General features: G+C 48.5%; 1 protein-coding gene across 1 annotated transcript; it reads right to left on the reverse strand.

The window, feature by feature from the left end:
- Nucleotides 1–217: 217 nt before the first annotated feature.
- DMBX1 (diencephalon/mesencephalon homeobox 1) lies at nt 218–25,470 on the reverse strand. The gene is given in 6 exon segments (XM_068406917.1): nt 218–618; nt 1,092–1,446; nt 2,638–2,816; nt 7,007–7,172; nt 25,314–25,371; nt 25,373–25,470. Coding segments are annotated over 6 exon segments (1,257 nt in total).
- Nucleotides 25,471–26,727: the final 1,257 nt, after the last annotated feature.

The raw sequence follows: 26,727 nt of genomic DNA on the forward strand, positions 1-26,727 counted from the left end.
CTCCCCCTTCCTCCTCAAATATTTAGCGAGGACCAGGCCAGTAGCAATGTCTGATGCAATCGTGGTGCTAGCAAGACCTTAATAAATGCAAAGTTTTCCCTGAAAGGGAGCACCTTACTCCAGGAAGAGATGAGGGTGGACGGGGGTTCAAGGAGTGACATGTCTAGTGCCAACCTCTGATGCATCTTCTCACGGGCAATGGTAGCTCATCTGGCAGTCAGTTGGGTAGGGTGTCAAGCCCAAGGGACGCCGCATGTTGCTTTGCCCGGAGCCTTAGGTTCTCAATACTCGTCGTTTTACTGTTCAGGCTCGGAAGGGAGCTGGAGGCCTGCAGGATGGGTGAGGACCAGACCTGCTGAGCATGGGAGAGCGACTGGTAGTACGACTGACAGTGCAGGGAGCTCAGTGGCGTCATGTTGACGTTCATGCCCAAGTAGGGCATGGCAGATGGTGTCCCCATTTCGAAGGAGGAGTAATGGACCAAGTTGTTGGTGGCAGCCATGTGCTGGCGGAATTGCTCCTGCAGGCGGAAGAGGCTCAGGGGTGAGGAGGAGTAGGAGTGAGTCTGAGCCAGGCCACTGCTGGATGAAGGCGTCACAGTCGCACTGATAGGGGACTCTGTAGCAGGAGACAGAGGGGACGGGTTATTTCTACAGGCTGGATGCAGGTGCTGATCTGCACCCCAGTAGGGTTTGAACTGCAGCATGGGCTTCTCTCTTGCATCATGAGGATGAAAGAGAGGGGCTGTGTTAGCTCAGGAGAGCTAAACACATGTCTGTTCCATACTTAGCATCTTAATTCCTGGAAACGGGGCTGACCTCTTTGCTATGGCTTTTCTGCTGCTGCTTGGCACTGTTGTCCCCAAGCTCTAACCTGAGTAGAAGTTTGTACTCTTTCCATGCTCCTGCTACAATAGACATCGTGTCCTCTGTGGGCCCCATTTAGTGCTGCGGACAAGAAGACAACTCTGGGCAGCCTATGTGTGGGTAAGCACCTGCACTATAGGGAATAAGGGACTACACCCAACCACCAGCAACCCCCTTGGTACGTCAGGTTCTGGCACCAACCCCCATGAAGATGCTGCCCCTCACCTGCTTTTGGGCTCGCCCTCTTGCAGTTCAAAGCCTTGCTGTCCACACCAGGGCTCTTGGCCACTTTAGCCTCATCCAAGGCGCTCTTAAACTCCTCTTCTCTGTCAGTCTGGTCCTCGGGCGCAGACTCGCTGGCCGACTGCTCCGACAGGGTTAGGTTGAGATCCGTGCCCACCTCGCTTGGGAGGCTCTGGACCTTCTCGGTGTCTGGGGTGGTGGCCTGGGTCTCCAGCACGGGCGTCTCTGTCTTTGCCTCGCTGTGGCTCCCTTCACAGTCCTTCTGCTTCTGCAGCTGCTCCTTCTGCAGGCTACGCTGCTTCTTCCGGAATTTGGCCCTCCGGTTCTTGAACCAAACCTTCAATACCACAAACAGCAAGGGGGAAAACTGGTGAAAATCCTGCTTAGTGTCAAATTCAGCATCATTCAGCCTGGGAGCTTCAGGGGAACCCCAAGAAATGAGGTACTACAGGCACACTGTGCCCAAATGTCATTCCACTTCGTTGGATCTTAGAGCTCTACCTGTTTTCAGTGCTTCTACAAATAACACAACAAATATATTTTAAAAAATGTCCAGCCTCTATGTTGATTCTTTAAGCCACTCCACTAGTGTTGTTTTTTTGTTGTTTGTTTTTTTTTTTTTTCCTAAATTGCTCAGGCAGTTGTGTCCAACCAGAATGTCTTACAGCTGAGTCTGATGACTTTACATTGGCTTACCGTACAATGCTCTGTTAGTTTCTAAAACCATTCTGTTAAAAGTGTACCAAAAATATGGTGGCAACACTCAAAATAAATCATTATAGGCATAAGCTGTTATCTGGGAACCGAATTCAGGGAAGGAGGAGAGAATCCATATTTTTTAACCTAAATCAGTAGACATGGTTTGGAGGAAATATATTTGCAAATCTTGTTAGTGTTGTTTGGTTAGTTAGATGAGGAAACAAAAATTTTGACAATCAAAATGTCCTGTCATTTATATAAAAGAGTTATTTTTTTCTACCACTTATCCACTTCACACTGAAGAATTTGCTATTTAGTCTTTTAAAGCCCAGCAATGCACGAACCTCCCCATCAGCAGGTTACAAAGCACATTGCGCTAGTTGCAACTAAAAAAAAAAAACCAAAACCAAACCTTGGCCTGAGATGTTACAAATATTGACACTGGTGGAAAAAAAACAGCTGCAATTACTTGGGTTTCTGCTTTTCTGAGAAAGCCAGAAAAGCCTTGCAAATAAATAAATAAGTAGCCTTCTGTTGATGTTTCTAAAATTTCCCCCAAAGAAATGTGAAAGAACAAATGAAAAACAGTGTACACTTCATACAATCTTAAACTTAAAAAATGTGTGTGTGGATTAATAATTTCTTTAGCAGATGTGTGACTTCAAGTTATTTATTTTATTCCCCCCCTTCACCTTTGACAACTTTATTGCCCCAAAATCTTTGGTTACACTGGAAGAATGCTGAAAGGTTAAGGGAGTTGTCAACCCCCTGGGAACCCCACTATATACTTTTAAACATCCCCACTCACAAATCCACACAATATCAGTACCTGGACTCTGGCTTCAGGTAGGTTTGTGCACATAGCCAGCCGCTCTCTCATTACCACATCTGGGTAGTGAGTCTTCTGGAAGGTCTTCTCCAGCGCCTCCAGCTGTTGGGCAGTGAAGGCTGTGCGACTTCGCCTTTGTTTGCGGTGCTGGGATCCATAACGTGCCTCCAAAATGATGTCTTGAAATGTACAGCCGTTGGAAGACAAGAAAAGTGGCCAATTTAATTATTGGAATTTGTATGCTGACAGTCGAATAAAACACCTGCTAACACCAGATGAACTTACAAAACTTCTTTTCATGGCTCTAGATATAATAAAACACATACAAGCATTTTGCTGGTTAATTGAGGTGTCTGAGGAGATAAAACCTCTGACTAGAAAGCCTGTTCTGGAGAGGGAACCTCTTTCTATGACAGCTGTGGAAACGGTTGAGACTCCAATGCTAAATTTGGTTGAAATAAGCCAATCTGCTCCAACATCAGTGGAACATGCAGGTGCCCAGACCCCACTGTGGCATAAACCTCTCATTAAGAAACACAATTAAAAACAAGGTGGGGACATTCAGTGTTGTAATCAGGAGAGGGGCCCAACATTATGTGTCATGTTCTCCTTGAAGCCAAGGGCAGACCTTGGGTAGGCTTCAACACTGCCATGATGCGCTGATCAGTGGGAAGAGTCCATGCAGGTTCAATGCAGCTGCCTCTGGCTCATTTTGTTGGCTGCAGGTTCATTTGAAGACACGCATCTTCCCAGAAACCAGGCTGAGCTGGCTCTTCTTTAGTGTCTTGTATGTAGCTCACTGTAGTCTTCAAGGCATGATATTGGAGAGCTCTTCTGGGCTCCAGTTCAGGAAAGCACTTAAGCTCATGTGCTTCTGTGTGTTTAGCTTGAAAGGAAGTGTTTTAGTGAGCGCGGACACTCTCCGGCATCTGGGGTGGAAACGCCAGCCAGGAACCAAGCCCAGCCCCACCGATTGCAAGCCCAGAGCTCATGTGCTGAGCTCTGCTCAGTAGAGGAGCTACTCAGAAGGTCTGACTTTGCAAACTGTGCTTGCAAAATTGATGGCAGAGAAGAAGTTCAGGCTGGGGAAAATCTAAGGCTCACTGTAAAGTGCTTATTATTTTACCAGAAGTGTTATTATTGCACAACAGTTAGTGGGAGTAGAAAGATCTTAAATCAATGAAAATAAGTTACTTTAAAATGAAAAAAAAAATTCCACCCTTTAATTATGCAAGTTGGGACATGCTGTGCTACAGTGTTGGAATGAAATAGTCTGGCGAGAGGTTTGCTCTCAAAGAGGAAATGCAGAAAGAGCCGTGTCTGGTATCATTTTTAATTCAGTTAAGAAAGTGACTTCCAGTAAAAGGGAGCAATGAACACACTAGAAAACAACCTGACAGGGAGAAAAGTCGGCATTAGCAGTGCGCGGAGCCAGATGAAGGCTCTTGCTGATGTTTATTTGTGCTTTTGTCACGAGCATCGTGGTGTGAATGTAAACAATAAAAAAAACCCTGCTCTCAGGCCAGCTCCAGAACCACACAGCCAGGTTCCAAATATGTCAGCTAACGAGCGTAGCAAATCAGCTTTGCACCACTGAAACATTCCTCCTCCAAACTTCCAGCTGTTTCATTCTAGGTCAGCATTTGCAGCGCCTTTCTGGGCAATTGCCAAAGCCGCGTGGTTTTGGCAACCTGGCAAAGATGTGATCAGGCTAAAGGTCTTCGGCCAAACACAATACAGTGTTGGTTGCGTACAAGAGACCTTTGTGTTCAAGGTATCAGAGCTCTTCAGGGAGTTAAAACACTGGTAATAGCTGCCACTTTGGAGGCAAAGAGACTGTCTTTGTAGAATTCAGGCCAGCTCACAATGCAGCCAGGTGAGGAGAAGGGATGTTCTGGGACAAGAAATTGAAGCTACCATGAAACGTTTTACAAAGCTAACATTTGTGTCTCAAGTACAAGTAGTCAGGAGAAAGGACACTGGTTAAACACCCTGCCTGCAGGCTGGAATATTCCTGAATTTCTCGAGTAGCAGTTAGACCTACCAGCTCCCTGGAGGCAGCAGCTCCTGCATTAAGTTGGGTCACTCCAACAAGAGCCAACCAGCAATTATTTTAATGTTTTAACTGTGTTTTCAGGCTTTGTGCAAGAAGGAGAATATAAATTGCAGGTGAAGCTTTGCAGTTACAATCAGAAACCTCTGTTTTATGACTTAAGGTCATTCGCTTTTGTACTGCTTTATTCTAACTGTCCCTGGAAGGCAAATGAGATCTATAGATCTCTGCACTGAAAGATATTCAGAAGTAATAGAATGGGAGGCAACTGCAAAGGAACCAGCTTGTAGGTATGTAATGCCTACCTTGCCAATGATAAGAAGACAAGGGGACCGTGGGATGTAATTTGGAAAGACTTCCAGATGTCTTATTAATTTTAAAGATAAGAGGTCGGAAACCCAATTGAATCTCCTGGTCAAGAATATGAGAATAGCTTTTTTAATTCTATTTTTTTATCTCCCTCTGTTTTCACCCTAGTTAGGTTCAAAGACATTAAGTCTGTAAAAGATACAGGTGATCATAAAAATCTTTCAAGAGATCTTTGCATCTAGGAAAGGGACACCTTGAAATCCAAGGTCTGCAAGGCACATTGCTGAGTTCAGCACCATCCACTCTGACAACCTACAGGCTGAAAGGATGAGGGAAGGAGGGGATGAATGATCAGGACAAGGAAAGTGCCCACCTATCATCATTCTGCAGCTCAGCAGTAGAGCCAGGATTAGAGTCCAGGTCTCCTTGATCCCACTTTGGTTCCCTTTTAATGAGGACAGTGACTCCTAGCTCTGCCCTACAGCCCCCAAGAGATCCCACAGGCCACAGTGACTGGTCTGAGGAACCGTGTTAAGGAGGACACTACTAGCAGCTAGATAAGGGAACGTTGCTGGCATGAAGATTTGGGAGTCAGTGGTGGTTCACTGATCCAAAGAGTCCCAGACCTTTACCATCACGTCTTCATGGGCTACCCACCTAGGAGGACTGTCCTGAAACTTCTGCATCCTTGTTTTGGCTTAAGACCGTGTCTCTTAAGTTTAACCCAGTAAAGTTTTCTGGGTAGATAATTTTTTCCACCTGCTTTCCACCTAGGCTGGAAGGAGTCACTCCACATTTTTTTCCCTTTAATATCAGACAGCTAGAAAGCTATCTTAAAGCAGGTGTGTAACGTTCAGACAATCAGGGAAGATCGTTCAATTCTGGGAAGGTCTCTAGAATCACATCTGTGGTAATTTTTCACTTTAGCTTCAGTATACCGGTTGTCAGGTCTGGTCTACCACATTGCATCCAAGCCCTGACCAAAACAGTGATGTTGGAGCTGTTGACCATTTGCATTGCAGTAGCCTTTGATGATCTCAGCCAGATATAGGTGTTTTGTGGTAGGCTGAAATGTAGAGCAGATATATTTGCCCTACCATACCAATTATTCTCAGGTGTCCATCAACTATTTTTGAACAATTCCCCTTACCAAACCATAAATACTCTCTGGACTTTGCACTTTCTTCTAATAACAATATCAATGTAGTGCTGTTACACTCATGTTTGAACACAGAAAAACAGATCAGATGCTCTGGAGTAGCAGCTCCTGTCCCACCATCAACAATGCTGTGTAACAATCTGGGTAAAGTCACATGTGACTTTCTTTGAGCCTAAAAAGCTCTTTTATGCAAGGCAAAATACAAAAGCAACAGAGAGAGCCAGCAGGACCTGCAAGAAAGCATCACCCAAGAGTTAGGATCCCCAGGAAGAAACAGGTCAAGGTGAGACCCAAAGAAGATGCAAATGAAGATTGTTTTCCAGAGAGAAAGAGTGTTCGGTAGGACAAGAAATGGAAAATAGTTGCAAGAAGGGGCAATATGGAAGAACAAGTTATGGTCTGGGATGGCAGAAGATCGCTGTTAGGGGATGCAAGTCCTGGGCCTCTTGGTGGGAGAATCCAATTCACTGCATGCTCGTATTCATTGTGCTGTTATTTACTAACAAGAAAGTGAATTTTTCTGCTATTTTTTGTTCACCTGTTAAAACATTTTTCAGTGTCTTTTTAATTCTCTCTCTTCAATCCCATACAGTGAGGCTACGCCCCTTCTCACCCCTGGGCTCCCCAGCTGTTGGAGGCCAGTCTGCAGCAAGGTGCAACGGTCCACTGGCGGCAAACACTGGAGGGCATGTGCCACCTGCAGAGCTTGGCCACATGGCCAGAATTTCGGACCGCACCGTGCCAGCTGGCTATGTCACACTCCAACTCCCAAAGAAGGGTTTCACTCGGTGCAAGCAACAAGGGTTTTTTTTAACCTGGGAACAGCAAAAGCCATGAGTTTTTCTTACCAGCCAGTCTCTCTGCCAGGGTGAGGGCATGCACGGAGGGCCTGTAGTCGGGGGCATGCTGGGCTTGCTGAGCTGCCTGCTGATGGAGGTTGTACATGGCGCTCAGTGAGTTCATGGCGTGCAGGGAGTAACCATTCACTCCATAGTGCTGCATGGCGACATAAACCTGAAAAACAGCAGCCAGAGGAGAGAGGTGCTTAGGAATGTGCTATTACAGTGTCCTGGTGTCTCAGCAGAGCTTTGGAAATGCTGAGCTCAAGCGGCTGCGTGCAAGGCTTACTTCCAACCTCCCAACTCCACCAGGTTCTGGGACAGGAATCAAAGTACGTCCTGTAGACCTAAAGCACCAGAGACACCAGTCTGGCTTCCAAGCTTAGAGATCAGCGTTCACTCATGATATGATGAACAAAAAGATGGGAAAGGATTTTTTTACATACCATAATAAAATACATCATACTATTGTTATTTCTAATAAACCTACCTAGCTGTATCCCAGGACTAGCTGGGATTTTGTCCCAGTCATTGCCTACAGTGGGCTGTTCCATAATCCCATTGCTGTAATGTCAAATAATCTTTTTTATCTGAACCCATTCATGCATAATTTGTTTCCATTCATTTTTCTTAAGGTTCTTCTTAAAAAAACCACAAATGATACAGGAAAAAGGAAAAAAAAAAAACAAATGTATGGTTCAAAAGAAAATAAATCTGTAGTGTAATAGGACCAAAAATGTTATGGCTAAAGAGGGAATTAAGGTTTGCAATAAATACTGACATTTCATAGCTCAATGGCAAGGAAATGATTTCAAAAAACTAATGGCTTTTTCTCTACTGTGGGCCCTGCATGAAACTTCAAGCTGTTTTTCCTTACAGACCATCTGTAAAACTGAGCTAATACTGATCTCAAAAGCTGAGTGATGCTTCATTCATCCATGTTATAAATGACTGAGGGCCTCCAGGATGCCATTTCTGTAGTTTGTAAGACATTGGAAAGGAAGTTGTGAAACATTTGCCATGAAAGAAAATTTTAAAAACACCATCTATATAAGCAAGTCATCATCTGGAAAGTCAGAGAAGTGAGACTATTCAGAGAAAGAGGTCCAGCTGGACTAACTTAAGGGAAGCAGACAGGTTATCTAGGCAGCCTCTTAGAAAACAGTTTTGATCACTGGAGGGAGGTGGTTCAACTCCCATGACTTTAGAAGGAATCTAATGCATTGAACAGCAAGAATTTGGATTAAAAGTTATCTGTTGTTTTTTTCTGTACTGAGGAAATACCTTCATTTTTGCCTCTAGAGGATCTATACCATGGAGGACCGACTCTTGGTGAAGAGAGAGGAATGGAAATGAGTTGGTCCCACTACTTCCCCTGCTCTGAATTCCCATTCTCTCCCAAACCACCATAATATAGGAAGCACAAACGTGGAGTAACCTTGTTTAACATCCAGAGACCAAGCTGTAGTTCCTGCGAAAAGGAGCTGAATTCTGTGTTATAGTGTCTAGCAATGACCAGGGGCAACTTCTAGCTTCACCCTTGCAAGCATGTATCTGTTGTGGTGCCCAGGATTGGAGGAGGGAAGCCATGCAGCTGGAGCCTGGTCAAACACCCTGCCAGCTCAGGGATGGTCCTCATTGCTCTGGGATGGTTTTTTTTGACTGAGTGATTTTTCTGGCATGAGTGAGAGTGCTGCGTTTGAGATTGTCTTCTCAAAGAGGCTGCAGTAATTATAAACCGGTAATTTGGGAATCTAGCACTCAGCCTCATTTATGTTTCCCTGAGACCCTTCTGCTCTGCCACCACATCATTTCAGTGCCAAGAGCACTGGTGGAGGGTGACAGATCCAGGTGTGTTTACACAGTGAAGATCTGATACACACCCTGGTGTCGCCTTCATCTGCTTTGTGTCTTGCTGTTCACTCACCCTGCATTCACTCCCCAATTATTCCTCAGGTTTAGACTAAAAAAAAAGTTTGGTGGATATCCAGCACCTACATCCCACCTCACTCTGCAAAATGTCAGCCACATCCCTATGGCCCATGGAGAACGTTACCAGTCATGGCCTTTCCTACCACATCCTATATAAGAGTATAAGAAAAAAAAACCTTACCTCCTACTTCAAAGTATAATCACAGAATCACAGAATCACAGAATCACAGAATCACAGAATGTTAGGGATTGGAAGGGACCTCGAAAGATCATCTAGTCCAATCCCCCTGCCAGGGCAGGATTGCCTAGACCATATCACACAGGAACGCGTCCAGGCGGGTTTTGAATGTCTCCAGAGAAGGAGACTCCACAACCTCTCTGGGCAGCCTGTTCCAGTGTTCAGTCACCCTTACAGTAAAGAAGTTTTTCCTCAAATTTAAGTGGAACCTCCTGTGCTCCAGCTTGCACCCATTGCCCCTTGTCCTGTCAAGGGATGTCACTGAGAAGAGCCTGGCTCCATCCTCTTGACACTTGCCCTTTACATATTTGTAAACATTAATGAGGTCACCCCTCAGTCTCCTCTTCTCCAAGCTAAAGAGACCCAGCTCCCTCAGCCTCTCCTCATAAGGGAGATGTTCCACTCCCTTAATCATCTTCGTGGCTCTGCGCTGGACTCTCTCTAGCAGTTCCCTGTCCTTCTTGAACTGAGGGGCCCAGAACTGGACACAATACTCCAGATGCGGCCTCACCAGGGCAGAGTAGAGGGGGAGGAGAACCTCTCTCGACCTGCTGACCACACCCCTTCTAATACACCCCAGGATGCCATTGGCCTTCTTGGCCACAAGGGCACACTGCTGGCTCATGGTCATCCTGTTGTCCACTAGGACCCCCAGGTCCCTTTCCCCTACGCTGGTCTCCAACAGCTCTGTCCCCAACTTGTACTGGTACATGGGGTTGTTCTTGCCCAGATGCAGGACTCTACACTTGCCCTTGTTATATTTCATTAAATTTCTCCCCGCCCAACTCTCCAGCCTGTCCAGGTCTCTCTGAATGGCTGCACAGCCTTCCGGCATCTCAGCCACTCCTCCCAGTTTTGTGTCATCAGCGAACTTGCTGACAGCGCACTCTAATCCCTCATCCAAGTCATTAATGAATATATTGAATAGAACTGGTCCCAGAACCGACCCTTGCGGGACTCCGCTAGACACAGACCTCCAACTGGACTCTGTCCCGCTGACCACTACTCTCTGGCTTCTTTCCTTCAGCCAGTTCACAATCCACCTCACTACCCGATCATCCAGACCACACTTCCCCAGTTTAGCTGCGAGGATGCTGTGGGAGACCGTGTCAAACGCTTTACTGAAATCGAGATAGACCACATCCACAGCTTTACCATCATCTATCCACCGGGTTATGTCCTCATAAAAGGCTATCAAGTTGGTTGAGCAAGACTTCCCGTTGGTGAAGCCATGCTGAGTGCCCCTAATGATCCCCCTATCCTTGATGTGCCTAGAGACAGCACCAAGAACAAGTTGCTCCATCACCTTTCCGGGGATGGAGGTGAGGCTGACCGGTCTATAGTTACCCGGGTCCTCCTTCTTGCCCTTTTTGAAGACTGGAGTGACATTCGCTTTCCTCCAGTCCTCAGGCACCTCTCCCGTTGCCCACGACTTAGCAAAGATGATGGAGAGTGGCCTAGCAATGACTTCCGCCAGCTCCCTCAGCACCCGCGGGTGCATCCCATCAGGGCCCATGGATTTATGGACGTCCAGGTTGCTTAATTGGTCCCTGACCCAGCCCTCATCAACCAAAACAGATTCCTCCTCTATCCTGACTTCTCCTGGGGACGCAGGGGTCCAGGGCTCCTCAGGACAGCCTCCAACAGTATAGACAGAGGCAAAGAAGGCATTCAGTAACTCCGCCTTCTTTTTATCCTCTGTCTCCAGGACCCCCACCTCATTCATCAGTGGGCCCACATTGCCTCTAGTGTTGGCTTTACCTGCAATGTATTTGAAGAAGCCCTTTCTGTTGTCCTTGACCTCTCTTGCAAGGTTTAATTCCAAGGAGGCCTTAGCTTTCCTAGTTGCCTCCCTACATCCTCTGACAACAGACTTATATTCCTCCCAAGTGGCCAGCCCCTCCTTCCACGATCTGTACACCTTCTTCTTCCACTTGAGTTTGCCCAGCAGTTCCCTGTTCAACCATGCAGGTCTCCTGGTACCCTTCCTTGACTTCCTACCTGTTGGGATGCTCTGATCTTGAGCTCAGAAGAAGCAGTCCTTGAACGTTAACCAACTATCTTGGGCCCCCTTACCTTCTAGTACCCTGTCCCATGGGATTTCCCCTAGCAATTGCTTGAAAAGGCCAAAGTTGGCCCTCCTGAAGTTCAGGGTTGTGATTCTGCTAGCTATTCTGTTCCTGCCACATGAGATCCTGAACTCTACCATCTCATGGTCGCTACAACCAAGGCTGCCCTCAACCTTCACCTCTTCAACCAGACCCTCCTTGTTAGTGAGGATAAGATCCAGCAGCGCTCCTCTCCTAGTTGGCTCATCCACCATTTGCATCAGAAAGTTATCATCAATGCACTGGAGGAATCTCCTGGACTGAGGATGGCTGGCTGAGTAGGCCTCCCAGCAAATATCAGGGTAGTTGAAATCCCCCACAACAGCCAGGCCCTGTAATTGCGAGACTGCTCTCAGCTGCCTGTAGAAGGCCTCATCACCCTCCTCATCCTGATCCGGTGGCCTGTAATAGACACCCACAACAGTATCACCCCTGCCAGCCTGCCCCTTAATTCGCACCCACAAACTCTCAACTCGCTCCTGATCCGCCCCTGGACAGAACTCAATACATTCTAGCTGCTCACTCACATAAAGAGCAACTCCACCACCTCTCCTTAGCGGCCTGTCTTTCCTGAACAGGACATAGCCATCCATGACCACATTCCAGTCATGCGAGGCGTCCCACCAAGTCTCTGTAATTGCCACTAGATCATAGCCCCCCGACCGAACACGGATTTCTAACTCCTCCTGCTTATTCCCCATGCTGCGTGCATTGGTGTACAGGCATTTCAGGGAGCGAGCTGGGCACACCGATTTCATCCCAGATTCACCCCCTGATTTCACCCCAGGGGGATGGGGGGCCTCCTGGTCTACCTCAACACTAGAGCATTGCCCCAGTGGTGCAAGCCCAGCTACCACCCCATCCCCCTTCGAATCTAGTTAATATAAGCAGATAATTTTTATAAGAATAACTGATTTATTGAATAATGCATTTACGGGCGCCTAAGACATATTTTGTAGCTAGTTCTGGAAAGCAGGGGAAAATCAGATCTGCTTTGTTTTATGGTATCCAGGTAGTTAATTTTGAATTCATTTAAAAAATGTTTCCTTTCAAAATTTACCCAAGCTTAATTTTTAGAAAAGCAAAAACATCCCCAAAACAAAATAATAACCTTCATTTATACCCTGTCAAGGTTTTATTCACTCTAACAGGAGAGAAAGCCAACGCTATTCTAAGCCGAACCACTGTGAAAATGGATATTTTTGGTTCAGATGCTGACCTAAACACAAGAATGTCATAGCTCTGCTCTAACTGAGCTTAAGGAAGGCTTGTCAATGCCAACATTGTTTGCTGGTTCTCTGATCAAAGCGAGGGACTTCACGGGCCAACAGATTTTTGGCATTTGTATTTTCACCATGATGGGTACACAGCAAAATTACCAGTGTGTTACTTTGCTGGATTGCACAGCTTTGCTGCTTGTTGCACATGCTAAGGGACAAGACCGTGTCTGAGTGACATGTGCCATTGACGTGGCCACAGGGGATATCTCCCATCACCTGGGGAAGACCTGCAGGTCCCCGACCTGGATGCTTCCCTGGATGGTTCTGGTGGTGTCTGAAGCACAGCCTCACCCCATCCTCAGCATGGATCATTTCTGAAGAGCATCATCCCACCCCAGCCTGCAGCAGAGCAGCACTCAGCACATCCCGAGCCAGTTCTGCGGGCAGCAGCGCTCAGCCGATCCCCATCAGCAGCAAGATCACTGCAGCCAGCCTGAGGGTCATCCGCTGCTTCGCTTTCGCAGTCCAAGAGCAGGACTGGCTTTTCTGGCTAACACAGGCAGGGAAACAGAGATTTGCAACTTCATTTCACCTCCTCCCTTTCCATCCCCTAACTTGTGAACTGGCTGGCTGGTTCCACCAGCTTTGGCTGGCGGGGTGGAGGTCTCAAAGCTTATTAAATTCCTGTGTGTTTCATTTGAGGACACAGAACCTATTAACTGCCCTGGGCTGCTGCCAGACCTCCGTCCTTAACAGACACCGGAGAATCCACACCGGGGCTCAGCCTTGCCAGGAGATATGCGGGAGGCCATGTGTCTTTGACTCCCTGAATCACAGAAATGCCTGTTTCTTTTCTAATCCCCCTTGCATGCCGTTGGTTGTGTAACGAGCTGGCACATTAAGGGAAAAGCAAAGAGACAGAGGAGAGGAATTTTCCCGTACTATACAGTCTTCTGAGGACACTGCCAATGATGTTGTGTCTGAAGCCCAGTGTTTCCACTGAAACACGTGCTCCTGGAAGGTTTCAGTTTATCTGATTGTTAAAAGATGCTTTTGTGTGCACATGTGTGTCTGAACAAACTCTTCTGCGTGGCCTAGAAAAAAAAAATCACATGAATTAAAAAAAAAAAAAAGCAGGGGACTGACTTAATGACGATGGACTCATGACAGGAGTCAATACCCATCACAGCTTTTGTGATAACTGCCTGGCGTGCTGCAGTGCAGAAAACAGGCAGAGCTTCCTACCCACTTGTGCAGCAAATGTATCATCCCAGATTCAGTATAAAAAATGAGGGAAAAGGAGATATCTTGAATTTACTGAGCGAGACTGTTCAGCCTAATAAGCAAAGTTAACTGAGACCGCAAATAGCTCCTGTTTAACTGTCAGCTCTGAGCACACTCCAACCCCAATAAATTAAATATTTAAAAGACATCATACAGCAATTTTTTTTTAATGGAGAAAGCCATTCATCAAGTCACTGCTGTGTTTCACAAGCTGTCGAATGGTGCTTACACTGGTTAAAATAATCTTTATATTTCATTAAGCAACCAAATAAGCTGATCCCTCCCTACTGGCTGTATAGATGGTTTTAATTTTCAAAATCTGCAAATGCATCTTTTATGTCTCTGGGTGGCTGGAGGGCCTCAGGAATAGCTACGGCCGGGAGAAGGATGAGAGCAAAGTTTGAGCTTCTGCTTTGTGGAAGGGTATGGGCTTGAGTGGTCATTGATAGAGCTGGGAAGGTAATGCGGGGTCCATCCTGAAAGAAAAGGGATGCCTCACCCTGGTTTTGTGCATCAGAGATTGTTGAAAAGGTGAGAGCGGTGGAGAAAGGAGATGGGAGATGAAAAAATGTTCAGAAAAACACTAGGTGAGAGGAAAATCTCTGTATAGGGTGAGGCTAGCCCGCGTTTGCCCCTGCCGAGAGGCTGTGGGCTGATCTGCAGCGCTTGCTCCTGGGGCAGGTGGTTTCCTCTGCACAGCCCCTCAGGGCCACATCGGTGACTCTCCCATTCCCAGCATCAGAAGGGTTGCTCTCTCCCAGCTGCCCACATGCTGTGAGGTCTCCATGCCATGCCTGGGCCAGACCCTGCTGCGGTTCCCGCTTCTTCTGCCTTTGCAAGCCCGACATCGCTACCTCAGTCCCCAAAACTCTCCTATGGCTTTTACCTCTCACTTAAGCTTTCACCATGGAGGTCTTGGGGATGCTGTGCCCATTTTTTCTTCCCAAGCCTGCAGACTGCTCTGGCTGTGGGGCCCCAATCCGTCTGCTGTAGCCCGCCAGGATCCAGCCTCACAGAGAGGACCAAGGATTCCCCTTAGCTTTAACTGCTGCTGGCTATGGGAAACCCAGGTTTCTCCATCCCCTTACTTAGGGGCCAGGCAATGCAGGTCTCTGCCCATCCCAGACCGGAGACCAAACCACTCTTTATTCAGCTGCTGCTGTTCAATCTGATGTGAAACAATTTGCACATCTACCAGCCAGGGATGGGAACCACGTTAACCTGGAAGCAGAGCTGCCTTGCTCCTGGTGCAACACGCCTCCCATCTGCCCCTTCCCAGCAGTGGCCTTGAAAACCTCGGGTTCCCATAAAGTCATAGCACAAGAGTGGTGCAATTTATTGTACACCGCCTAAAGATGTAGCATACGGGGGAAATTTGGCCCTGGGCTTTAATATTGTCAGCTTTGGGTTCTCAAGTTGTATAAAAGGCTTTAAGTTTCCCTATTTAACTGCTAGCTAATTTTATATCCAGGCACATAATTCTGTTCTGAGACAAGATGCAAAGAGGAGAAAACCACAAATTTCCTTGCCAGGTGAAAAATCCTATTCCTAGTGGCTTGTGTTTGTGGAATTGAAAAAGGTCTGAGAACAAAACATCTTTTAAAAATGAGATACTGAAGTTTTCTGCAGAGTACTTTGTAGTGAGAAACATCCATATTTTTCCCCTCTATCGGGGAAAAAAGAAACCAAAACCACAAAATGGACCCTGGAGCTGTATTAACTGCAGCCAAGAATTTGAGGTCGGGGATATTTTCTGCTCGCTCCTCTCCTCATTTCACCCCCTTACCTCCTCCCCCATCATCAATCTGTACCTGGCTTCATCTGCCAGTCACACACAAGGCCTTTAACAAAAATACAGAACTGACAAAACTCATTAAGGGAGAAACGTATCGATCCCTGCAGCCTGCAAACTCAGGTGTCACTCGTGCTGGCCACAGAGCTCGTGTCAAGGCTGGAGGGCTTGTCCCCGTGCTGAGCTCTCCTGAATAAGGACATCCACGGCAGCTCCCTGTGCTGACACTGCTCTGGAGAAAAGGAATTTTGAACCAAGACAGTGGTTTTGCTCAAGTGCATTATTCTGGAGTAAATACACACCCTTCCCCCCAAATCTAAACTGTGTAGAGATGGAGGAATTTTCTTCAATAGCTTATTGTGGCCATTTTTCCCAGGCAGAAGTAAAAAACCACCTAGGACAAGACACTTGCCCTTCTCAAGCAAATGCCTTTGGGTGAGATGAGTTTGAGGCTGGATGTAGGACTCAAAGCTTTGCAGGGGCTTTGAACCATTTTCTCTTTTCCCTTCATTTGGTCCCTCCCAATACTGAATCACCCCGAACTCAAAAAAGTATTGAGACTAAATTCACTGACCTATAGAAGATGCTTGGGTGCCATCATGCAGAATGGGGTAACAAAACCTATGAGGTCAGAGTTAAAAAGACTAAATTTTTCTCAGAGGAAACAAAAAGAGGATACCAGAGCCTGCTTTTGACTGGTGGGCGCTGTGGGGTGTTGTGCTATTATTTCATTAAGTCTTTCCAGAAATTGGGGAGGGTTGGTGATGGTGCAGGAGTATATGAGGCCTTCTTTACCTGAAAAATAAGCTGTACTAAGAAGTTACATCTGGATTTTGACGACTCATTGGTAGAAGTGAATTTTAACACCATAGCTCATTTCTGATAAAGAGAGATTTGCTGGAGATGCATTTGAAGTTTGGAAGAGCTTGGCACCGCCTGGGGTCTGCGCCCTGACGCAGAACACAGCTTGAGCATGGGAAAAACATCAGTTAAAAAAAATAGCAAAAGAAAAGTTTGGTGCTCTTGTCTGGTTTTTGGGATCCTGCAGGTGACAGAAAAAAATAGGAACAGCCCCGTCAGGTAAAGTTGTGGTCCTCCAGCCCGAGTGCCTACTTGGGCAGTACAAATCGCTTCCCGTTGTGCATTACTGACAGGGAATAACAGCAAATGGTTTGTGCTAACAACGTCCCTCCGTTACCGCTAGCAAGAAACATCATCAAAAATAAAATCACAACAAAATATTCCCCCCACCGTCCTGGACCTGTTCTGCTTTACGATTTTATTCTTTGAGTCCTTATTCAGAAACACTTCAAATCAGCAAGATAAAGAATGAATCTCTGTCTCTGCTTGTCTGACAGTCTAGGAAAATAGGCTCACTCTATAATACACAGGCATCGGTTTTATGTATATTTGGTACTAAATGAATTACATACCTGGGGGGTTCTGAATAAATGATCCTTGCAAGAGTTTTTCTTCAATCTTTTTCTTTTTGTATATCCCTAAATCTTTAAGATATATAAAGGTCCAAAATCACAGAAGATAATAACCAACATGTCATAAATCAGTTCTGTTCCTTGTGTGAGATTGCTGAATGACTAAGGAAACAATCTCACCTTTGTAGTGGATGAAATATAAATAATTTGAAATACTGGAACACATCATATTTTCTCATTCAAATGTTAAAGTCAGAGAGCAACATGCACCATAAAAACAGGTTTCCAAAGGACTTTTCTTATAACTGAAATAAAGGAATTGAGAACAGCTCTCAGAAAAAAAAATCAAGATTCCCCATTTCTAATCTTCCTGCAATATTTTTACATCTGTGTAAATCCCTGGATTTAAATGCAGTTAATTTTTTAGTGCAGAGTGAGTTCTTAATTAGACCTTGTCTGGTTGAACAAGTTGCAACCCATTGAAAGCAAAACCTGACTGATTATGCCAATTCTTGCAGCTCACGTTCAGCTACTTCTACTGACCTTAGTATAGATGAAAAAGATCTTTTTCTTAAAACGAGGGAGGTTTGCCAGAAGCTGAAATTTGGAAATACCTGCAGTTAGGGACACCACAGTTTTTGGGTAGATCTTGTCAAATAATTGCCTCTGTTGGGGCTGTATTGCTGAAGAGCAGAGCAACTGTATTTGTAATGCTCATTTATTTGTAGCAGAAGCATAATAGAACGTGAGAGCGTTTGTGAGTTTTACAAAACAAACCTCAGAGCATCCTGCTGAGATGGGATTTATTGTAGGGCTCTACAAACTCAGACACCGGGTTGCGAGCGGCTGGGATAACAGGCCCTGGCTGACAGAGGTAACTCTCATCAGTCGCTGTGATTCTTATTTAAGGCTTTTGTGAAATCATCATTTTCCCCCCCTCAAAGCCCCAGGTAACAGAACTGAGTGATTGATTAGACAGTTCCCAGCAAAAGACTTTCCAGCGCCTCTGTTTGCAGAGTTGTGCTTCAAAGGGCAAGGTCCAAAACAAAATAAAATAAAATAAAGACACCCTCAAAGTCTCTGCGTTTGAGCCAGGCATAAGTTTTAAGGCTTGGAGCCCAGCAATTTGCAGTGTAGAGCCGGGACTGGGATCACTAAACATCACTGTGGTGCTAAATCTCTTGGTTGCCGTAATTTACACATGACAATTGGTGCTTACAGATCAAATCTGTATAAACGCACCTCCCTTCTCTCCTCGGAGCAGCACTCAACCCTCAATAAAAGCTCTTGTAACCTATATCGAAGTGGAAACATTTTCCTGGGTAAACAAGAAAAGCTCTTGATATGAACATCACTTTGGCTGTAGTTTCAGGATCTCGTTCTGCTTCCAGCTCAGTCAACAGCAAAAAATAAAATAATAAATTTTAGGTATCTTACGATTAATATCACAACAGAAACTGAACCCTGCAGCCCAGACCGACCCTGAGGAGGCTGAGTACCTACCGCTCTGCTCTGCGAGCATTGCTGCCGCACGTTCCACGTCCGCGGATGTGAAAAGCAGCAGCATCCTGCTGCAGCCTGGCTCTCCCGTACCTGCGCTGCCCGGCTGTTCTCACCTCTCGAGATCTTACAGCATCTCTGCCTCCAGACTGGCCCTGGCTTCAGAGTAACCTTAAAAGCGCTACGCAATCAAACTACTGAATTCACAAACAGCTAAAAGTGCTTGACTTTGGTGTTTACATGCAAAAAAAAACCTGCTTTCCCCCTCACCCCTTCCAAAACAAGCATGTTTCTGGCTTAGCTGCATTTGCACGCGGTTTGTCTGGCTCAGCCCTTCCTCTCACTTTTGCCAAAATGGCTTTGCTTGAGAAGCATCATTTCATTTGCCCTAACGCTGGCAAAGGGAATTTTCCAAACTGGACGATGGGAGAGGTCCAGACTTCCCAAACTCTTCCCTTCAGGGCTGCTGGCAGCACGAGGGGTAGCTCACCGCTTGCTCTCTGCCCCCAAAACTGTTTTGCCTGCAGCGTGTTTGACTGCAGATCGCTTGCATGAGCAGACTAACTGGCTTGGAGGCAGCTCCTTTGGGCTGCTGCTGGGGGTTCGGGAATCTCCAGTGTCCCTGGAAGATGGAGCAGTATCCTGGAGGATTTTGCCCATGACATGGTCTCGTTAACAAGACAAGGATCTACAGTTCTGTGTCAAAATATGTTTTTAAGCCTGTGACATTTAGTAACCAGGACTTCTGTCTGTCCCGAGCACCACAGCCACGATGCTGATCTTACATCCTAGTCTGAGCCCTAGTAAGAGAGATCAGTCACTGCAAGAAGCGCTGGCAGAAGAGAGCCCTGACAGATCAGCTTTGTAAAGATTTGCTGAGGCAGTTAAAGACATTCCCTCCTGCTGTTCTCGGGTGCTGCCAGCCTGGGAGCTGGGCCGGCAGAAGGGACCATGTGCTTGCTCTGGGTGCTCCCAGTGCGATGCTCCCAGCCGAGATGCTGGGCTCCAAGGGCAGCAGCTGGGATGGGGCATGGAGGGAGGGCAATTTCTCCACCCACCATCACTATTCATCAAGTAAATGTAAGTTGGAGCTGTAAGTTCTGTGTGTTAAGCTGAAGGCAGTTAGATATGCACACAAGGAGGAGAGAGCAACGCGTCTTTGTGACATGCAGTGGTTTGTGCCGCATCTTTGGAGTTTGACCCACTTGGCACAAAGTGACTTTCCTAGGTGCTCTTTCAGCTGGTGAGCTGAAAAGCTGCAAGGCTGTGACACCAAGTGCAATTTGGCTTGAAGCTCATTTTGGAGAGATCTAAAGAACAAGCAAATTTTGAAGGAGACAGAAGCTGAGAGCCTGAACCCAGGATGTTTCTGCAGGTACATCTGGACCCTGGGTCTGCCCCTGCAGATGATGCTTATGGCGCTCAAAGCTACAGTCAAAAAACACATGGTGGCAATTGCTTCTGCTCAGACTAAGATCAGCTGTAAGATAAAATGACAGACAAGTCCTACCTTAGTCAAAAAGAAGAAAAAGAAAACAAATCCTGAAAAGCACCCCCAGTAATTTATGCAATTGTGGGGCACTTTTCATACCTTAAAAGAATAAGATGGAATTTTGAATTTTCCTTCTTCACAAGTGATAACACTAATTTTCTTCCTACCATTAAAAAAAAAGCTGCTTGAGTTCAATGGCTTTTACAAGGAGGGGAGAAGACTTTGGCCACCTTAAAACAGGGCCACAAACTGGAGTTAGCAGCAGAGGTGCCAGGGGCCGGGGAGCACTGTGGTGCACGTAATGTTTCCTTTCCCGTAAGCATTTGGATCCATACACCGAATTACGCGTAGTTGCCAAGGTAAGCAATATATTTTGGCCACCAGCAGGTGATCTGAGCTTTAAAGAGCTGCACGCTGTAGAACAGGCAGAGCAGCTAAATGTCAGCTGGGTTTTGCAGGGAGATGTTCAGTCCTTCTGCAGAAGCACGTTTACCCAGCTTTGGCTAACACACGCTAAGAGCATGCGGAGCTGCTGCCTGCTTGCTTTCCCCCAGCACTCAGTACAGATGGCATTAAGCGGCTGAAGACATGGGGTTTCTGCAGCTCCCTCGGCAGGAGCATTTTCTCCTTCCTGAGACCCATCAGCTCACTTCCCCCAGCCCAACTGTTTCTCTTTTTTTGAGGATCCTACCAGAGTTCCCAAACATCACACCCCATACTTTAAGTTGTAACATCTGGACAGTTTAAAGCAGCATTTCCCACGTATGCTTGCTCTAGCCACACAGAGGCTGCAGTTGGCCCTAAAAGGGTTGTGCCAGCAGCTACCAGGAAGAAATCACATTTGTATTGTAGTCCACCCACAACTCCTGGCTGTAAACACCCGTTTGGAGAACTGCTGGTATCTCTCAGTCCTAGCCCTGCTCCCAGGCCTCCCTAGAGCCTCTCTCCTTCCCAAGAGCTATATCTGTACAGACGTGCTTTAGAAATCATAGAGGACCTGATCCAAACCCTGATGAAGTCAAAAGGAAAGAAAAAAAAAATACCAATTTCAGTAGCTTTTGGGTTGGAACAGACTGGTGGGAAAAGACCCTGGGTCTGGCTAACCCCAGGGCACCATGAATGAATTCCTGGGTATTTAGCTACATTTCAGAACTCTACGCCCTCTTTGCACCATACATATTTTGATGGACATTCCCCCAACACAGGTTAGTTTATCAGTAGCTGCATAGGGTTGGAAAATTTGGGCTCTATTGAATCCATGTTCTTCAGCATTTTCCCTACTTCTATGTTTTTGCCAAATGAGGCGAGGTAGCTATAAACATTTCTGTGCTGACATGAGTGGTAGAAATCAGCACTGAACCTTTTGAAAGGGTTCAAACCTGACTGACGTTCCTCAGTGCCTCAGCAGAAGCATTTCCAACGTGACGAGATGAATTTTGGGATGCTCCTGAAAAATCACTGAAAGAATAACTGGTGTCTTAGAAAACACGGGCTGCTTCTAGCTAAAGAGTTTACTCACAGCTTCACCAGCAAAACCAGTAGGTAGACACATCAGAAGAGCTTGGTCCTGGCCCTTCTCTGCAGCACCTTTGTTTTGGCAGGGCTGGATGTGGTGATGACAGAGGAGAGGGAAACTGTTCACTCAGGCTTCTTTTCATCTGATTCCCCTCTTTCTCAGCGAAGCGTTCTTTTAAAAGATAAAGACACTGTGAACAAACCCCACTGCAGTCACTCCCTCTACGACTATATTGTGCAAAATTTGCCTGGCCAGCCTGCCCTTCCTTCTGACCTGTGGGAAGCTCCTCTGGCTCTGGCTCTTTGATGCAGGTAGTGACCCTGGCACTAAGGAGAAGAAACATCTGCCCCGGCTCTGTGAAACAGAGCTGCGTCTTCTGAGACGGCAAGAAGATTGCTGCAGGAGCCTGCTGATTTGTGCGAGCACGAGGAAAATGTCCCATTTAGACATTAAGATCTCTTTAAATTAGCAGAGAAAACTGGAAAACCAATATAAATTGGCTTTCCGTGTACTGACAGTACAATTTTGGATGTATTTTTGCATTGAGTACATTGGTGTAATTTAATACAACCTCTCATCAGTCATGGGGTAACTCAGAGTTGAAGTCACTCTTACCCTTTCAGGAATTTTCTGCCCTTATGGTTCTTCGAACAGAAAAACTGAACTTAGAAACATGATCTGAAAGCCAAACGGTTGTAGATCCAAGTTTACCCTTGCGAGCATGGCAAAGAACAGCTAAACAGTCAAAAGGCCAGTTCAGAAATGTGGTTACGAGAAACACTGAGCAGTGAGAAACTGCAGGTTCACTCTGTGACCCCCACTGCACGGGGAACACGGACCAAGGAAGGTGTAAAACCTCTCGTCTTCTCCTCCATCCTGCTCTCCCTCGGACAGGCAGGGCAGGGGGACAACCTTGTCTTGCACTGGGGCAGCCCTTGGGGCTCAGCCTTTGCCCCCCATCGAGGACACGACTCACACCCTGTGGGTGAGTGGCTGAGGAACCCAGCACCCGCTGGGGACGTGGGACAACCCTGCCTGCTTCGGGTCAGCTGTCCACGGCTGGGAAACTCAGAGAAGGGAGGAAAAACCAGCAGGGATTGCTTGAAAAGCTGGGGAAAGGGGGTGCTGGAGGTTACCCCCGCAGCCCACCTCGCTGAAGCCCGGCCAGGCTGGGAAGCAGCCGGCGGCCCCCTCCGTCCCCGGGACCTGCGGGGGACGGTCCCCACCGAGGCAGATTTCGCTCCTCGTTTGCTTTGTGCTCCGTGCAGAGGTGAGAGGAGATGGGGGAAAAAACAAAACCAACCAAAACAACCCTCCAGCCCTGCCTTTGGGGAAGCGGGAGGCTACTTCAGACAAAACTGTTATCCATTAACATCCAATTATCACTTGGTCCAAGCCATTAATTATAAATCAGCCTCCTAATTGGGATAATTAGCTCTCTGCTACTTAATGTAGTATGACTGATGCGTTTGGAAAGAAGGTAATCACTCCATTTGTTTAGCGTTAGGAGAACAAATCCAACTCTCATGGTTTAATTTCAGCCTTAGCCCCCGCCCCGGCCCCCCATCAGCACGAAAAGCTCTTTGCAGCCCCATTAATTGTTTGGGAATCACGGCGGGGATGGGCACATGCAGCTCCGCGGGGCTTTCGGGACGGCAGCCCCGGGGCCGGGGATGAGACCGGGCCCGCCGCTTCCCCGGAGGGGGATTGCCGGGGTTTTGGGGAGGGGGTTAATTAGAGGGGACGGGTTCGAACCCGAGCGCGACCCACAGGTGCGATCGCTGCGGAGGGAGCGGGGGGCTCCGCGCCCGCCCCCAACCCCCCGCCACCGCGGCCGGGCCTCGCTTGTCGAAACCATTTCGGGGAGAAAGGCAAAAAAAACCCCAAACCTTTCCTTCTTCCTTTTTAATATTTCTTTTCTCTCTTTTCCCCCACTTCCCCTGGATGTCTCATTAACACCGGCTGCTCGCGAGCCGCCGATAGCTGCGGGACATGATTAGATATTTATTACTGTCATTTACATGGAAAACTTGAGCTAACCAAGTGGAACTGGAGGGGGCCGCCCGAGGGGAGGGGATGGGGCGGAGGGGGGAGATTTCTTTTTCCCCGGCGCTGGAAGCGGAGCTGGAACGCGGGACACAGCCGGAGCCCGGGCGGTCGGAGCGGCGGGTGCGGGGGGAATCCCGCAGAACCCCCCCCCCCCCGCAACCTTCACCGGGGACGGGGGTTTTGGGCTGAGCCCTCCCCGGGTCCCTGGCTTTAGTGCCACTTCGCTCCGCCCGCGTTTCGTTTCGGAAGGGATCGGGCAGCGCTCGGTGCGCGCATCCCACCGAGAAACGGGGGATGTTGCCCCCTCTCTCCTTTCCGCTGCCGGGGCTCGCCGAGGCGACCCTCGGGCACACCAAGGACTCGGCCCGGGATGCGCTGACCCCTGTCCCCCTCTCCCCAGCCGCCCGAGGTCCTGCCTGGAAATAGATGAAAAGAGCAGCCGGGGAAAGCCGGCGGCCGCGGGAGCCCGCAAGGATCCGGGCGGGACATTTCTTGCCCCTTCTCCCCCTAAAAAAAGGGGCGGCCACGGGGGGTCTCGCAGTCAAACCCCATCTCCCTCGGAGGAAAAACTTCCCCGAGCGCCTTGCTTTGGGCTGGAGGAGCCCCTGTGTCCCCCCCCGCCAAGGTGAGGCCCCCTCCTGGGGAGGTCACCCTCTCCTTGTCCCCTGCAAGGGGGACGGGTCCCCGGTGCCCCAGACAGCCAGCACCGAGCGGGGACACGAAATTCTTTCCGCTCAAGTGCTGGCAGCGGCGGGCACCCCCCCGCCCCTCCTTCCCATTGCCCGAGGGGTGAGTCTGGCGTAGATGTATGAGATCTCTCGCGGTAAAAATATGCATGCTGATCCCCATTTGGGTAGCCCTATAATGGAGGTGTAAATAGGTTTCGACTGCGAAGCCCTTAATTTATCAAGCGAGCCTGACAGCGCAGGTCCGGGATTTATATACCTCTTAAGAAGTAAGAGCAGGGAGGGGGAACGGCACAGACCGGCCCCCCAGCTCCTTGCAGGCGGGTCTTCGTCCGTTTTGCCGTCTAACCTCGCAAAGGGGTGGTGTGGGGGGTGTGATTTTTCCCTAGAAACTTGTCCTAGCTCTGCCAGAGTCTTGTCCTCCCTCGCCGGCCCTTCTGCGCTCAACTTCCAGCAGCACCAGAAAAAAAAACCCGCCGCCAGAGCCCCCCCACCCAAGCGGGTCTATCGCCCGGCCTCCCCCTCTCTCCCGGCGCCCCTCGGGGTGGTTTCTGCCCCCGGCAAGCTCTCATCGGGCTGCGCGGCTTATTAAAACATCATTATGTAAATGAAGGAGGGAAAGTTGAGCTCTCCATCCTTGCAGCCCGGCAGACTAAGGGATGCGCGTCCCCCCCCTTCCCCTGAGCCGGGCTGCACCCCTCTCTTCCCCGCCAGCTGCCTAAACCCACACTGGAGCGGGCCCACGGTCTCAGCCCCCGCCGCGTTTCGCGTGAGCGAGGCCCTGAGCTGGTAGTTGGGTTTTTGCCCTTTTTTTTTTTTTTTCCTTGAGAAAGTGTAGTTACTCCAAATAAAGCAAAAAACGACAGTAGGGGATGAGATTTGCGCTGGAGCCCGGGCTCAGCTCCCCCCCTTCGCGGTGCGCACATGCCTGCCAGCGGGTCCTCCGCCGGGCGCGGAGTCCCTCGCGGAGAGACTCCCCCTCCTCGCAAACCACCCCCAAGCTCCCCTTTATTTCCACCCCGCATCTCCATCCCACATGGGGGTGCGTGTGTGGGGGGATTCTTACCTGGGGCGGCGGCGGGGCAGCCTCTCCGCCCGCCGTGGGAGCGGTGACACGCGTGGGAGCGCGGCGCTGCGCCCCGGCCCGCCCTACTCCATCCGCCCGCGCTGCCTGCGCGCTGCCTCCGCGCCCGGCGGAGCTGCCATCTACCGGGAGGCTGCATTGAAGAAGGATTTTTAAAAGGAGCTTCACAGCGACCCGGGAGCTACCCAGCAAGATTTTCAATGGTCCTCCACCCTGTCAATCAAAACGGGGCTGCTGATACAACCCCCCCTCCCCGTCCTCCCCCCCAACACTTCTTACCAGTCATTTACTCCAAGCCGAGGTGTAAACGCCTAATTAAATCCCTGGGAGCGGATGGGATGCCGGCAGAGGGAGGAGGGCTAGACCCAGGGCTGGGGGAAGATGGGGTCCACAACGCATAGGGGAGGGAAGCCGTGCCTCCCCCCCGTTTAGCACCACGCTGGAGCAGACCCTGAAGTTTCCCTCTCCCCTGATGGCCCCTGTGTGGAGGTGCTGGTGGGGGATGATCTCCCTGCGTTAATTACAGAGCCGCCGCGGCCCCCACCCTCCTCCTGGCCCCCTCCCTGTCCCAGCTTAGCCTGCTGCACCCCTCGGCTGCTCTTTAAAACGGGGCGGGGGGGAGACACACAAGACACAGAGAAATAAAATTAGGAATAACGGAAGGAGCCCAGAGGAGCTGGGGGCGGCGGGTCCGCAGCCCGCCCCGTCGGGAAAGCTCCGGTCAGCCGGGAGCACACGGGCGGCTCTGCCCGGGGAGGCGGGGGGACGGACGGACGGACGGACAGGGAAGGCAGAGGGCGAGAAAGTGGGCGAGGAGGGGCGGCCACGGGGCTTTAGCCGACAGGAAACGACCAGTTAACGCACCTCCCTGCTTTTAAAATATTTTTTTATACTCTCTCCCGAAATATATATATATATTTTTCGGGATGTAAAAAGAGGAAAACCAGCTTTTCCTTTTCCTTTTTTTTTTTTTCTTTCTCTGCGGGATTTTCGCAGATACCTTCCCGTCCCGCGGCCGGGCTGGTTATCTGGCAGAGCTGACTAACTGGAGCGGTGGTTGTGTTTGCTTTTCAGCTTTGCCATGCCTTCGCAGCAGAAAGAGCAGTTTAAAGCCTTTAGAGAGACTGCTAATAGATGCCAGCTCCTTGCCTTTAGATTCTCTCCCAGCCCAGAAGGATTTAGGATGGGATTGGGAGACGAGACGCCATTTCAGGCTCCAAAACACCCTGTTTTAAAATGACTGCGGGTAAGAGGATTAAAACAATAATACCCTTCTCTTCTTGAAGGTTTTTTTTTTCCTCTCTCCCTCCTATAGAAAAGATTTCTTCTCCCAGAGCAAAACCGTTTAGACAGGAATTAAGGGAACAAGAAAGAATAAGAGGGGGGGAGAGGACCT

Source organism: Nyctibius grandis, chromosome 8 (genome assembly GCF_013368605.1).
Source record: "Nyctibius grandis isolate bNycGra1 chromosome 8, bNycGra1.pri, whole genome shotgun sequence".
Classification (NCBI taxonomy): domain Eukaryota; kingdom Metazoa; phylum Chordata; class Aves; order Nyctibiiformes; family Nyctibiidae; genus Nyctibius; species Nyctibius grandis.